The sequence below is a fragment of the Pygoscelis adeliae genome, unplaced genomic scaffold (genome assembly GCF_000699105.1).
Source record: "Pygoscelis adeliae isolate BGI_AS28 unplaced genomic scaffold, ASM69910v1 Scaffold406, whole genome shotgun sequence".
Taxonomy (NCBI): domain Eukaryota; kingdom Metazoa; phylum Chordata; class Aves; order Sphenisciformes; family Spheniscidae; genus Pygoscelis; species Pygoscelis adeliae.
In genome coordinates this window covers 41,348-56,976 of record NW_008824995.1, presented here as the reverse complement: position 1 = coordinate 56,976, position 15,629 = coordinate 41,348, and the positions used below count along the sequence as shown (strand labels likewise).

The following is a 15,629-nucleotide window of genomic DNA, read 5'->3' as shown; positions in this document are numbered from 1 at the left end:
GTTAAGAATCACATGATGATAATCTTGTTGATGTGTCTCCTATAAAAAAGTAGTTGCTTAATTTAGAGTCAGAAAGATGCAGCTAGAGAGAGGTCTGTGTTAAGGGAGAAAAGCTTGTTTCTGAATGAGGTTAGAGGATCCTAGGACACATAATTCCAATTTGTGGGCTAAGACATGCCACCAGTGAATCATCAGTGGTATGGCAGAGAGAACATGATATCTGTAGGTATTTTATTTTTCTATAAAACTGTGAACAAAGACAGTTTCATAGCTGAATAACACAGACACAGGTCTTGACAGGCAGCTGCATATCCAGGGTTGGGGTTTTTTTTTGGTGTCGCTGAAACCTAGGTGTCTTTAGGATCCAGGTCAGAGTCCCAGTCTTTTCATAGAAGTGGCCATAGTTAGATTTATTGGGAAGTGTATTGTGGGAAAAAAATTGGGCTTTTATCGTCTTTTGTCTACTCCTCAACTTTGACAAGGTTTGGGTCTACTCTGTATCACTTTAAATAACGTAATTGCTGCTGCAGTTCTGATCTGAAAAATAGATTACTTTTTTTTTTCCCCCTATGAAAGCAGAGACCTGTATTGGTATTTATTTCATGGGTCCTCTAATTTTGTGTGGAAATCATTTCAAGAAGATACACATGTGTTGGAAGAAAAAACATTCTCATGTACTGCATGATTAGTAGACAGTAATAAACACATTGTAGGAAAATCAGATTTATAGAGTACTGCATTTAAGGTATAATTTAAAAATAACATTGTCTTTTTTCCTTGAAGTTAAAAGGATTTTTAATGACTTCATGATTTTAGTTTGCTGAAAAAGGAAATATCCTGAAGTTTACAAACTTCAGCAGGCTTCGATGGTATATGTGATCTTCATTAAGGTCTCATTTAAATATGTCCTGCAGCATATTTTAACATGCACTGGTTTCTTGAACCTCTGTCTTTTCCATCAATCAGAAGAAGAGGTGTTCTTTGGAAGTAATCAATGATATCTGCTACAGAAGAAAAATCCTGTGGGATGGAAAAAATGAGAAGGCTATGGCAAAAATGTCAGAATTATTAGTAATTAGTAAAACCAAAAGGGTTTTTTTAAACTCTAAATATTTAGCAGTCTTATAAGGTCCAATAAATACTCTCAGATCAGCTGTTTTCATTCCTGCCATGATCTGTAGCTCAATGACTGTTAATCTAGTGTGCATATGACCTACTGCAGTGTTGTATAATTAATTTATGCAGTCTTGGCCTGTTTAATACATGATGTTGTCATTCTGCTTAACATGATGATCACACTTGAAAGTTCAGAAAGTTGACTGATATAAATTCAGAGAGTTCTGACTCAATCAGAACTGCAGTACATGTGCTGACTGGCCTGCCATAAGTTTACTTACTTACGTAAGTAAACCAACAGTCTGGGAGCAAAGCAGTAAAGTTGGCAGATACGGATTTGCTCTCATCTGTATATTTCCCTTATCTGGTCTCTTAGTGCTAAACAAACATTCCCTAACCAGGTATATGGATTTCTAATAGCTGCATTCTAAGGCTATCCCTTCATTCCCTGAGTGCAAACAGGAGAATCTAATTTTACTTCCAGCAGTAACATATTCTATCAGGAATAACTCTAAGACAATAAGCAGAATTCCACTGGAGTAAAACAGCTGCCAGGTTAAGTAGCCTGGTACAGGAATGAGACAGGAGATACATTAAGATGAAGGGAAGGAGTGTGAAAAACACATAGTACCTCTTTTCCTTTTAAACCGGTTCCTAGCAAATACATGTGATTTTGCTCCTGATAACGAATCTGGATGTTGTATACTTTATCTCTGTACAACACCATCAGTACATATGGATGAGTAGCAGTTTTTCTTGAGCTGTCTCTTACCAAGAATGTTCCATCCTGAAAGATGAAAAAATGAAAGATGACAACTAAACATCACTTCTAAGTTTGATCAGCTTAACAACCTTAACTAGAGCACTCATGCTTTTATGTGTTTTTTTCTTTCTCAAATCTCTTTCCTCCTGGTAAGAGAAATGGCACTATTAAAGAGTTTAGGTCACTTCTCAAATGTTTTATCTTTCAATTTGCTACTTAAAACTTTCCTGTCTGATACAAATGCAGATTTTTAGGGAAGGGAGGAATGGTGTTCTATGAGGGAGAGATTCCATCAAAGGAGGAAGTAAAATATCAAAGGCCAAACCTCACATCACTTTAACCAGAAGAGAAGTTTATTTCTGGTAAGTGCCAATCAAGGTTCCTGTGGGATCTATTTACAGACAGCCTAAAATAATGATAGTGTCTGTGTAGTTTTGGTAAAGGCAGTGATATTGTCTCGCACTCTCTCTGCTTTTCTTCATTTCAGATCTGTTTTAACAAGTCTTCCATTGAAACACCCTTTCTTAAAGGCATTGAATGTGGTCTCATAAGCTGGACCTTTGTACAAGTCATTGAAATGCTGTACATGTCATCTTCAGCTCATTGCATGTGCTGTGAAGCATCACAGAGTAAGCAGATTTCCCACAGTGATCGCATACAATTTGGTTTATCTCCACATGCACAGTTAAGCCTGGGTTTCATCTGTTTGAATCTATACTTCATTTTGCTGGTAAATATGGCCTAGAAAAGGGTGGGATTCATCTCATCTAACTCAAGCTATCTAAAACTTGGAATTTGCAACAAGTTCCTCACTGGTGACAGAGCACTATTTCCAGACAACAAGTCACTCCTTCTAAGAGAGGCAAGGTGAAACTGCTTTCTGGAGACACATAATTTGTTCTCTTGGACTATGGAAAACAACAGCCTTCATGGCTGGTTTAGACTAGATGTGTAACTTTTATGTGGGTAAAGATATTCAAGGCAAATCCTTCACTCTAAGTATCTATATTGGGGCTATAACCTTACCATGTTATTTACCTTCACTCTTCCCATACGACTGCAAGGACATCTAGCTAGGAGATGGTGAGAATCACCAACGATTTAAAGAGTACCTTGTTTATTTTTCGAAGAGCTGCTTCTGCTTCTGGCCGGCTAACATAAGCAACGTACCATTCATCATTTAGTGAGTCCTGTGTTTTTCGTGAGAGAGGGTAAAGGAGAAAGTCAGCTGTCAATGAATGAGCTTGTGATGTTAACAACATACAAATAAGTAGAGAGAAATGTGAGGGGTATTTGGGTTTATGTGCAGAATCTCTGAAGGTATGAGCTTCGGGGATCATACTAGTATATATTACTGTATGGTAAGTGGCACTAAATGATTTTAAAATTATTTGCTCACTTTGATAAATTTGAAAATATTACAAACCTAGCTATAATATGTCTGCAAGTAAGCCAGGAAAACAGATATTTCCAAATATTTTCAGTAGAAGATAGATTTTAAGTGACATTTTCTCTTTTGCCTGCCTGGGACACTAGCATCCTTTGCCTTCGTTTCTCTGGGGGTTTTTTAAATTATTTTAATTTATTTTTTCTTTTTAAACTATCATCTGAGACTATAATGCAGACTTCCTGTGAACATACCATCTATGGTTGCCCAGCAGTGTTATCACCAGGAGTGGTTTGCTCTAAACTTGTCATATTTAAAGAAATGTGAAACAAAAATGCACTTAAAGGGCTTGAATTCTTTACTCACCAAGGTTTTGTGGAAGGAAGGAGAACTGAATATGTAATGCTAGTTGAAGGCAATTGTGCAAAACAAGTAATCCAGCAAACAAGTATTTTTCTTATTTTGTTCTACTGGGGTTTTGTTATTGTTGTTTTTCTTGGTGAAGACAAAATAAGCCACTAAAGTTTGACACAGAAAGGGAAACTGAAAGCACCTGCTAACATCCTTACAGTGACTACTAACTAGAAAAACAACTTTGAAAAATGTTCCCTCTCGAAATCAGAAAATTTGCTGTGTTTAGCAGTTATGGTTAATCCTTGTAATGTTTTGTACCTCATCTTCCTCCACATTTGTTTGGTGAACACTCTGTCTGCTAGGAATTGGCAATGGAGGTCTTATGTCAGCTGTGCCTCTTGAAGGAGATCTGCTGTTGTTGCCTTCAAAGATATATAAGTAGAAAAAATGTTAAAACTAGAAAATAATTTCATCTGTGGAGTGCATACAGGGTGTACAATCTTGATTTTATGAGGCATGAAGGATTTATATCACTCTGATACTGAGACATTTTGAATTGATTTTAAATCAGATTTAGGCTACTGTATGAGAACCAGGTTCTTTACATAAATTCATCCTTGGTGCACAGGGACTTTAACTGAACTTTTGCAGTTCAGGTTTCCCTGAATCAGATGAACTTGAAATAGAGGTTACATTTTTTTAGTTTCTGTACCACAATTACTCAGTTGAGAGCATCTCTGGTTTCTTTAGAAACAGTTAGAAGTAACGTTGTCTCTTTGCACTCCTTGCCTTTTTAGCACACAAAAACTAAAAAATGTCACTGTAAGACATTGGCAGCCGTTACCATATGCGAAAAATTATTTGCAAAGCAATCGATTTCTAATCTTCTTTTATTTTTTACTTGTTATTACCAGATAAACATGCAGCATATTTCACATGGAAAGTGTTTTCTCCCTTTTTTGAGAGTATTAGTATACCATAGTGACTTGCAGGTAGTGTTGCTCAGCTCTCAGTAGTGTTAGCTACATTGAAAAAGATGCTTATATGAAGTTTTGACAATGGTTTATCTAGGCAGTAAGCCCAAACTTCATGGGAAAAAATCATCTTGGATTCAGACTGTTACACAAGATGCCTTTCAGGAACTTGATAGTTTTCTGTTCACAGTCCAACCAGAAACATCCATAGAAAAAAAAGATTCTATTAACTGCACTGAAACCACCTTTCAACCTTCAGTCATTTTTTGACCAAAAAATGCAGTACAAACCTAGATGTAAGCGTGGTGGTAGTGAGCCACTTGAAGACAGGTTTCTAGCACTGTTTAAAAAAAAAAAAAAGTAGTCAGTATAAATACACTTTGCTATACAACATTTCTGTGCTCTGAAGAACTGATCTGGACTTTGTGCCTGTTTTACAGAATGTGAGATCCTCTTGAGACCTATGCAGGATGAGGAGAGCCTTCTCTTTCTTCTTTTTGTTTTTCTGTCCTCCTTTTTATGTCAGTAGATCCACCATTAAGTTTACTTGAAGCCGAGTATATGGGAATAAGGCAGAGGGAATCAGTAATGGGCCACCAAGACTTCTGTACCAGGATCAATGCAGAAAACTACTTCAGCTTGTTGAGTTTTCACAGGCAATGACTACTTTATTGCCTTAAAGCAGGCTGCACAGGCAACAGCTTGCTAGATGTTTCTTTCTGCAGGTTCCACTTATAGAGTAATTTTTCTTGTGGCTTCTAAAACATTGTTGATGAAAATGCAGTTTCTCATCATTAATGTTGCAACTATGGATGTGGAGCTACTGGAAAGAGTCCGGTGAAGGGCCACTAACATGAGAAGGGATTGGAGCATCTCACATATGAGGAAAGGCTGAGGGAACTGGGACTGTTTAGCCTGGAAAAGAGAAGGCTCAGGAGGGATCTTATTAATGCATATAAATACCTGAAGGGAGAGCCAGGCTTTTTTCAGTGGTGCCCAGTGACAGGACCAGAGGCAGCGAGCACAAACTGAAACACAGGAGGCTCCCTCTGAACAGTAGGAAACACTTTTTTATGGTGAGGGCCACTGAGCACTGGAGCAGGTTGCCAAGAAAGGTTGTGGAGTCTCTGTTCTTGGAGATATTCAAAAGCCGTCTAGACATGGTGCTGGGCAGCCTGCTCTAGGTGACCCTGCTTGAGCAGGGGGGTTGGACCAGATGATGTCCAGAGGTCCCTGCCAACCTCAGCCATTCTGTGATTCTGTGAGCTATGAGCTGACAGTGGCACAGAGCTCATACCCACAGCACCATAACACTTCCATGTGCCTATGCTTTCCCTCCTGTGTTCATTTTTATGCTTTTTGTCAGAAAATCTACAATATCCTTTTATGGCCTGATCCCAGAACCCACATCCAAAACTTCTCAAAATGAAGAATCCCAATCTTCAATTTTTCTTTTTTTCTTTTTTTTTAATTACTTCACCTAATTGGGAACAAACTGCCTGCACGTTTTTCCTTTGCAGTTCATATTTCTCTTCTGCTTAAATGAACTGTACAAAGAGCTCTGGGATGAATATGTTTGTTAACTATGTTTGTGGAACAAAAACAACCTATCATGGCTTGTGATTCATGGGAGAGAATCAGCCAAATGGGGGTCTCTGCTATAGCAAAATTTGGCAATGCTGTTGGAATATAAGCAGAAGTGTTCATCATAGCAATAGTTCATATTTGCATATGACCTTGCTATTGCTACTGCAATATTTGTTCTACTGGGGTGTCAGCAGTTCCAGAGGATGATGGTAAATGGGAGGAATTCATCAAAGAGCCATTAAAAAACCCCAGAGATTAGAAAATGTACTTCCGACTTAGACTCAAGGAGCCCACTCTAACTCATCAAAGGCTAAGTCTGTTGCACACTACATCAGAAATCAAAATTTAATTAAAGGCTCTTCTATCTAGCAAATGAAGACATAACAATCTAATATTTGGAAGTTGAAGCTATAAAAAATCATAGTTGAAGCAAGGTTCACAATTTTAAATAGGAATTATTAAGCATTAGAATGAAATTTAATAAAAGGGTGGTGAAATTCTTTCAGATTCAATCTAGACAACAAAGGTTGTGGGTTTTTTTAGTTTTGAAGCAATTAGTCATCGTAGCTCTAGCACTTAGGCTCCTAGAGTGTGCAGAATCCTTTTAACCCCTCTTTGACCTACATCCTGCACAGTTTTGTAGGAGAAGATGATCCCTTCCCAAAAGGGCTTGTCATTCCTATGGATCGTGCAGGCAATGGGAGAGATGTCTCAAGAATGGAAGCATTGTACCATGTAGGCCCTAAAATACTTCCTTGACATAAAACTGAGAGATTTGCATTTTTTTCTTGGTTACCTGATGTACACTATCTGCTTCACTGAATATAGAGCTTCAATTATATGAAGGATTCTCCTCTATAGTGGGAACGACACAAATTAGCACGTAGTGGAGGCAAGCGTATAGCCTGAAAAATAATGGACTGCTTCAAGTAGTTATCTTGTGTTCGCCTGAGAACACTGTAGCCACATACATACTATTATTTGCTAAATTGCAGAGATTGAGATTCAAAAGGAATGACACAATAATGTGTGAAACAAACCTTTCTGGACCAGGCATACTGTTGGATCCTGGCTTAGGTGGAGGCTTGACGGATTTGGATGGGAATGTATTGGAGCTGTATGGGGGCAAAGATAGCTGTGGCACTGGTCTTTGGGGTGCAGCTGTGAAGAGGAAGAGAAGGAAACTTATGTGAGACATTCTTAAATGAGGTAGAGTGAAGAAATGCTGTCACATTACTGCTGTTTAATTAGATAAACATAATGGAGTAAACTGTTTTATAAAAAGTCCTTGATATGTTAGTTACAGATTGTAAACTCATATGGTCAACGGAGAACTTAAAATTAAGTATTAAAATTAAAAATTAACTGGAACAGGCTTGAGCAACATTTACGTTTTCTAACTTCTGTTTTGGATAAGCCACAATTGAGATAGATACCTTAACTGCAGTAAAGCTGAAGGTGGTACATAACCATCTGTTCTCTGTTACGTTGCTTCTAAATAGTGGAATTGAGGTTACTGTTTTGAACTTCATTCCTTTGTGAGATTTCTCCCATATCATCATAAACAACAGCATAAAATAAAACATCTTCTTTCTGCAGTGTCCTCAGACCTCAACTACTGGTAAAAGGGGAACAGATTAGCTGTGCCCTGCACAGCTTAAACAGCCCTATTCTTTATGGAGTCTTAGAGGCAGTGATAATTTGTAGAGACTTGGCCAAATGTTCTGCTTCTGTTATGGCACCACTTTACCAACCTAATTTTAAGAACCAGGATTCTGAAGTAATTTATAAATACTCTTATTATATGAAACAAATTCTGCTTCTGTTTGTTAGAGTAAATAACATTACACAGAAGACTAGTACCAACAGGGTTTGGCTGAATGTTTTGTTGAAAACTGGGAGAATACCAGGTTTACATGCCCAGCTGTTTGATGCTGCGTGCAGATCACAAATCTCTAAAATGTAATGTGTTTCAAGATAAGAAATCCTGCTGTCTTGTAACCAGCTGACTGAAGGAACATATTAGCTATTGATTTCCTGTGTTTTGTGGCTTTGATATATAAATCTGCATGAGGTACTTTATAAGCATCTACAACCTGTCAAGATACCACCTGACTTTTTGACATGGCTCTAAAGGAACAACTCTGCAATCATTTCTTTTTTTTAGAACGAAGACAAAGACAGACTTTAATACTTACTGTCTTCTTCTTCCTGGGGAGCCAAAAGAAAATAAAAATTAGCAACATATTATAGCACAGTTCTTAGGAATATTTTACAAAACAAAACCCTGGAAGTTGGTGAATTTTGAGTACACAAGGACTCTAATATCTATACTGTCACTTTCATCTAAAATGCTGGGGTTTCTATCTTCATGCAACACCAAATAATTTTTAAAGTTCTTGCATTAAGGTGCAGCTATTATTTACAAATAAGCCATGAGATAGATGTCTCATATGGATCTTGACCCAAAGTAGTCAGAAACTCTCAGCAGATGTAAACTTTCCTCATCCCTTCAGTAAGTGTAGGCTCTCAGAGTTATCTGAAAGTGAAATCCTTAGGTCAGCTTAAGCTGAAAAAAAAACCCAAAACCTAGTGTAAGCAAAATCAGTTCTCCCGTGTCATAAAAAAAATCTGTTATCTAAGATAAAGTACTCAGGGAATAAACTGCGCTTGACATAGAAGAACTGGTTAAAAAGAAACCATGTGCTATGAAGTTTCCAGAATTATTAGTTTATACAGGTACTTAATTTTATTGCAGTCCCTATATCTTTAAATATTTGCTTTGAGACTATACTTACTTCATTTTTTTTGTGTGGTGGCCAACCCTGCCTGAAATGAAACAGAGGAAACAAAACATGAATCATAGGTGGAATATTACTCATTCACTTTGTGTGCATTAGGCCATATTTTCAACTAAGACATGAGTTTATAGTAAGTTTTACAGGCCCAATGAATGCAGAAACATTTTTTTTCCCTCAGAAAAATATCTAAGATTCTAATTTTCGGCCATAATCTAAGATATTATGCTAGTCTTTAGCCCATCTTGATTCTATCAACAAGGAAAATGTCTGATGAATTTATTATAAGATTAGAGCTTAAAACAAGTTTTTACAATGATGAAACATTAGACTTCAAGTCTTGAACTCGTTTATAGTACTTAGCAACATTGCTGTAGCACATGATAAGCCTTCCAGTCTTTGTTTCTCTGATAAATTATCCTGGCTGATTAGCAGATCTCAATTTCTTTCTTATTTTGTTTTAAGATCAGTCACAATGTTCAGCCCACAAGTTATCTAGAATATGCTAGAGAATGATCTAGTTCTGCTAGAGAATGCTGTTTGTTATTAGGAGGGAGTTTTGCAGGCTAGTAAAATCAATGGTAGGAAAGTAAAGCTTTCTTTTTCTAACATCCTAAAAAATATAGCAATAGAACTCATGAAAGAATGTTCCCTAGAGCAAGAACTTAATCTGGTGGAAAAAACATGGATCATATATGTCTTTGTGCAACTTGGAAGTGAGTCATGCCCTACATAATGGCTGTTTCAGATATGACTGGAGAGACAGCCTTTTCTGCATTCACACTTTTCTGCAGCTTACAGCACATCCCATGCATATTCATAAAGCAAAACTTTGATATCCGCAGACACTGCTGTCATGCGGTAGCAGTAAATTATACTATCCTTTGTTGCTTATCCATATTTTTGTTAAATTTAATTTATCCTTTATTAAATTTCAATTAAATGAACACTTACTTTACAGGGGTTTGCTTCCTTAGAGGGGATGGATTGCCTCTTTCATATCTGTCACTTGGTGGGACAGGAGGTTTTGGCATCATTGCTAGCTGTTCCCCCAGGGATCTAAAGAAGGAGCAAGATGATGAAATAAAGGCAGAAAGCTGCTTACTAAGAAAAAACTGGGTAAAACTGGCACCGAGAGTCTCATTTCCAGAGGTGAAACTCTTACCTTAGCTGCGAAGTCAGAGGCTGTAAAACAACAAGGAACAGTTAAGAGAATGTGTAAGTATATCAAAATAGGTGAAAAACATCAATAAGCACCAAACAAAAAAGACCTTACCTTTTCAGGAAAGCCTGGCTTCCTCCCTGAAAATAAAAAAAGCTTACATTTAGAAAAAAAGAAATTTAAGATAATTAATTAAACTTTCTATGAAACAAACAAGTTTTGCATATCGTTGAAAGTGAATTTTGCAGACTGAAACACTCAGCCTCCTGAGATGTAAGCCAGAAAAATATTTTGGCTCTGCAAGAGATGGCAAAATTGCAATATCTCTTATTAAAGGAAAATGCAAAAATTTTCAAAAAAGTGGCATGTTTTACGATCCTATTTTCTATGGTTCAACTTTGAATTACTGGATACTTTTATGCCATTATATAACAGATGAAAGTGTTTAGGTAATAAATAAAAATCATAGAGTAGTCTCTTTAGATTCTTTGTAAAATATGGTTTTCAGGTCTGAAACAAATGCTATTTTTTTTCTATGCATTTTCAGTTCTCAGCATTCTTTTAAGTCTGGGTGCCAGATTACATATAGTAGTGTATCCAGAGTTTTGTTAGCTTTGTATGCAAAAGTTATTTCCTCTTTTAATATACTAAGTATTTCCTTGTCCATTCACTTAAGTATTACATCAAACCTTTATTGCACAGGGATCTCATAATGTCTGTCTGTTCAACTAGTCCTGACCTAGGGTTGCTACTTTCTAGATCCAATTCCTCTCACTTTATAAGTACTGCTCACATTATTTATTCATAAACAGATCACCTTGTATGTGATTGGATTACAGTATGCTTGGTTGAGCCTTGTTCTTTTGCATGAATGATATTCAAACTGATAATTTTGAATAATTAAAAAAAACCCATTGATATTAGCATAAGCAAATACTGACCTGATACCGGGCTTTCTCTTTCAAATGGTGGAGCAAGGCGATCCAGTGGGGGTTTTGTGCTTCTGTCTATAGAAGGAGCTGGGGCTAAACACAAAAGCTGGGTAAGATAATTTGCTTGTATAGGTCAATATATCTTTATTTTGCATAGCCATGAACTGGTGTTCCTTATTAGAATAACAAGTGAGGCTTCCATGTAAATAGTAGAAGAGAGTGGAACTGAGGAGATACAGGCAAAAGTGAAGTGCTATATAGCCTGTGAGAAAAGCTTTACAAAGAGAAAACCAGCTGTACTTACGTTTCAAAGGCTTGATATTTCTGTCTCTACTCAAGTCATTGTTGCTTGGTGGAGGAGGAAAAGCTGGCAGCTAAAACAAAGATTTTATATGTGGTTAAAGTGTGTCTTCACCTTTCTGGTTTAATTTTAGTATATTAACCCCACCACACCACATCTGCCAATCTTTGTCTCTGGTACAGCACAAGGAATAGGTGTCTGCTCAACCCAGGAAGGATAGGAGCCATTAACACTCCTGAAGAATGACCTACATACATGGTTTTTTGTTAGATGCAGAATTGCCTCCATCTGTTTTGTCTCACAAGGAATACTCTAGTGGGGTGTTATCTTTGGGGAGGGCTTGGGTATTGTCAAAGGAAAGAAACAGGACCTTCAACAATGCTGCTGTATCTTTGCCCCTTCAAAGCTGCAGGTGTTAGTTCTGAAAACTGGTATTGAAATTAGTGGATGTAAGTTTGAAGTTGAGAAATATGTATTAAGTCTGTGTTACTGACTGTTGCTGACTGAAGGAGGGGAAGAGAGGACTGTTCTTTGTTACTGGGAGAGCTGGGGTCAAACAATATTGTGTTGTCAGCAGCTGCAAAAGATGTTTGCATCTAAACCTAGATTTCTCCAGACAAATGCCTTCCAATGTTTGTTCTTATTCCCAAAAAAACAGAGCAGCAATTTAGGACAGCAGTCTTGAGAACTCATGACACCTAAGAGTCCTATGTGTTTTATATATGTGAACTATGACACTGGATCAGGCCAAAAGTCCCTCTATCACATCCTAAAATTACCTTTATTTGTGTACGTGGGTAGGTCTAATGTGCATCTGTTCTGGCATACAGTGAACCTGTAATGCCAGTTGTAAACAGCACAATAGCTTTCAGTTTTGAAGTATTCACAGGACAAAAAAAAGGAGAAAATCTGGGTCATCAGGGTTCTCATTATACAGTCCCTTATACTTTTAAGTGGCCTTAATTCAATTGGACAACTGCTAGCAGTATAGCTTGGAAAGACTTAGCCTTTTTTTCTTTTTACAAATATCACTAAAGAAACAAAGGGGGATCTATTACAAGTCTATAATTTATATGGGAGAGGTATTCACAGGTGGGTACAAATTTCCAGGGTAAGAAACAGCCACGTAATGTGAAATAATTTATTTGTCCCATGAAATTTAATTGTTCCATGAAAAAATGACCACCCTGTAACAAAGTTCAAATCTATTTTGATGGCTGAAATTCTTCCTCTACATATACTATCCGAATAAAAATGGCATTACACTTGGACTTCTAAGAAGGTATTAGCAAATGAAATAGGTGAAATATTAAGAAAGAAACATACAGAAGCACCTCTTCCCCCAAATGAGGCTGGTACTGGGGATGGGCCAGGTCGCTGGGGTGGTACTGGAGGCTGATGTGATGATCTCGTTGTTGGAGGTCTGTCTAAAGAAAACAAAAATCCAAAACTAAACAACTACACAAACAGTTTGGTTATTTTATTCTCATTAGATGTTTATGAAAAAGAGCCCTTGCAATAACCTGCATACTTAATATATCATAAAGATTTGTTTTAGTATATAATGGACAGCTGCTCTTTCTTTTCCCAATTTTTACTAGAGTTTTTTGCCACTGTTTTGACAACTTGTTCTGTTCAAGGTTGCACTACTAAACCTCATACAGTATGTATATATATTTCATGCAGATTCAAACCAAAGGCCAAATAATGCACACATCACATGAAACTAATCTTTAATCCAACAGAGCTTGTCTGAAATAGAAAACTTAGCTTTAAAAGTCACAAAGCCACCAAAATGCAGTAAGTCTGTGCCACAGAACTTTGTTTGTGAACTACACTGTTCACTTCAAGGAAAAACCTTCTATATTCCATTACCAGCCACCTAAAATGGGGCTGATAACGTGTGAAAATATCATTTACAAATTATTAATAACACTTGATTTTTAGTAATTACCTATATAATCTGTGTTGTTTGCAAGTGACTTGGCAGGAAATATGACATTGTGGTGTGCTTCATCGTTATTGGATGGAGGTGGCTCATAGCCATCACTGTCATGTTCTGCTTCCTCAGGTTCTTCTGTTGGTGATTCATAGTCAGCCTCATCTTCCTTTTCCTGGTCATCATCAGGGCTTTCATAGTCATCATCTTCATCCTGGCAAATGTACATAAAAGATGGATGCTGTCACAGGATACTGAACACTGCAGTGCAATTTCCTTGTGGCCTTTCACTGTGGTATTTTTCACTCTGGAGGATATCAAGTTTTTATAACCAGTTTGAGTGAAAAAATTCTCTGTTGAAATAAAATGGGGAAAGGAGGCAGCATTTTATTAACGCATACAGCACTCAACAGCTTAAGAAAGAAAACGAGTATCATTTTATAACAGTAACTGCAGAGGAAGTTATCAAGATAAGGTGATAGCTTATTGACATGCACAGTTCCTTTTTTTAGGTAACAGACAAGGCACCAGCAAACAATTCAGTGCTTCCTAGAAACACACTGGAGCAGCAGGTGATGCCTGTTGATATTCATTCTTACTTAATAGCACATACTCTACAGCCTGCAACTCAACTTTTAAAAAATGCTTCAGAAAAAATGAGGTCTTTAATACGGGTCTTGGTGCCCTCCGCTGACCAGAACCAAAACAGCTTCATACAACTTGCAGGACCTAGTAAGATCACAGTGAAAATATGGTAGCGGTCATTGCACACATCTTCTGTGCAATCTGCCAAGGCTTACAAGAAAAAGAATAATCAATTTGTCATTGGCATCTTGGCTGAAATTTCCAGACTAGCTCTGTATTGACATAGAGCCCAGGTGCTCTACAGGTGATTACTTTTACCTTTTGTGCTCCTAAAGTAGCAGCAAATCTCCTGCAAACTTGTGGTTTTTTTCTCTGTTTTTTGCAAAAAAAACATTGGCACTGGTCAATGTAAGAGTTCTTCATAAACCCGGACTGTGCATCAGTCAGCTTATTCATTTAGCTAGCTGAGTTGTGTATGCTTCATCTAATGACATTTACCAATGCATTTTCTGTGCCGAAAGGCAAAAGAAACTTTTGCAGTCTAGTTGGCTTCAAAAAATTAGATTCTTCAACAAATCAAATCTAGAGAATAAAATGGCAAGAATTTGCCATTGAATAACACAGCAACCTTTCCTTTACTAGCCACCTCTTCTCAGAGCTTGAAATAGGTATATAAAATTCAGCTAAGGTTCTGTGGAGACCTGGTCGTAGGCTGTAAGCTTCTACTTGAGCCAGTGGTATAGGGCTGCCATTCTGAAGCTCTGCCTTGCATCACTGGGGAAGACCCTTTTCTCAGTGAAGAAATTTGTATGCAGCTACTCCAATCATTCATGCTCCTGCTTCTCTTTCTCCTCATCCTAACACCCCCTGCCATCCCTCACTCCATCCGTGCTGCCCAAAGTAGATAATGCAAGAAATGATAGACCTTGCAGAAGAGTTAATCCATCCAACCAGTAGGTTTTGTTAATCCTGATACTCACAAATGAAGACCAGCCACCGTCTTCTTGACTGTATCCTGCATAAAGAAGCATAACCACAGACTTCTTAGCATGTACAACTTTAAACTATCAAGGTGTAACTTGACAAAAAAGACACAAGTCCCAGATCAGTTCTGAACCACGATACTATGTCACAGGAACAAGGCAGGTTTTTCAAGTGTAGGCAGGCAGTCATGAAAGGTACTACAAATAACATTCTGATTCAATACTAAGAGTATAGCTTATGTGAGATGATATATGTGCTGTCACTTCAAGTTTGTCCTACGCTTCCAGTTTTAAATATAATTTGAAGTAGAATGCTTTCAGAATGAGCACAGACTTCTTATCTCTTTCTTTGATACTATTTTAGCTCTCCTATGAACAGGTTTTTTAATTTCAGTAGGACTGGGGGAACATGGTAGCTTGCAGAAGTTTTAAGTGCTCGTGGCCTACTAAGAAAATAGTTGAAATAAAAATTCAGAACACGGCAGACATCTAGAAGCTTACCTCTCTAATATAGGGTGCTGCTAGGAGTAGGGGCAGGGGGCAGAGGTCTTGGAACAGAAATATATAAGCACTGATACTATGTATTGGGTATGAAAGGTAGTCTGATGATGCTCATGTAAATGTCTCTGCTCTTGCCTTTCTTCACTATCTTTTCCATTTTAAAAATATTTTTTCTTCCTTGTTCTCCTGTAACTACTCTTTATTCTTTTTCCAACTTCTTCATGTTCTCATCTTTTCCTGTTTGTTG

General features: G+C 37.4%; 1 protein-coding gene across 1 annotated transcript in view; it reads right to left on the bottom strand.

The window, feature by feature from the left end:
• Positions 1-635: 635 nt before the first annotated feature.
• Positions 636-15,629, bottom strand: part of LCP2 (lymphocyte cytosolic protein 2 (SH2 domain containing leukocyte protein of 76kDa)) — a 32,345-nt gene continuing 17,351 nt past the window's right edge. The window contains exons 6-21 of the mRNA XM_009326153.1: positions 14,879-14,913; positions 13,329-13,527; positions 12,701-12,801; positions 11,378-11,447; positions 11,083-11,166; positions 10,256-10,281; positions 10,145-10,164; positions 9,934-10,038; positions 8,980-9,010; positions 8,380-8,392; positions 7,222-7,342; positions 4,885-4,934; positions 3,939-4,042; positions 2,992-3,069; positions 1,748-1,903; positions 636-1,020 (exon numbers count right to left, since the gene is read on the bottom strand). Coding sequence (XP_009324428.1) covers positions 898-1,020; positions 1,748-1,903; positions 2,992-3,069; positions 3,939-4,042; positions 4,885-4,934; positions 7,222-7,342; positions 8,380-8,392; positions 8,980-9,010; positions 9,934-10,038; positions 10,145-10,164; positions 10,256-10,281; positions 11,083-11,166; positions 11,378-11,447; positions 12,701-12,801; positions 13,329-13,527; positions 14,879-14,913 — 1,316 coding nt within the window. The 3' untranslated portion in view covers positions 636-897. The remainder of the gene's footprint in view (positions 1,021-1,747; positions 1,904-2,991; positions 3,070-3,938; positions 4,043-4,884; positions 4,935-7,221; positions 7,343-8,379; positions 8,393-8,979; positions 9,011-9,933; positions 10,039-10,144; positions 10,165-10,255; positions 10,282-11,082; positions 11,167-11,377; positions 11,448-12,700; positions 12,802-13,328; positions 13,528-14,878; positions 14,914-15,629) is intronic.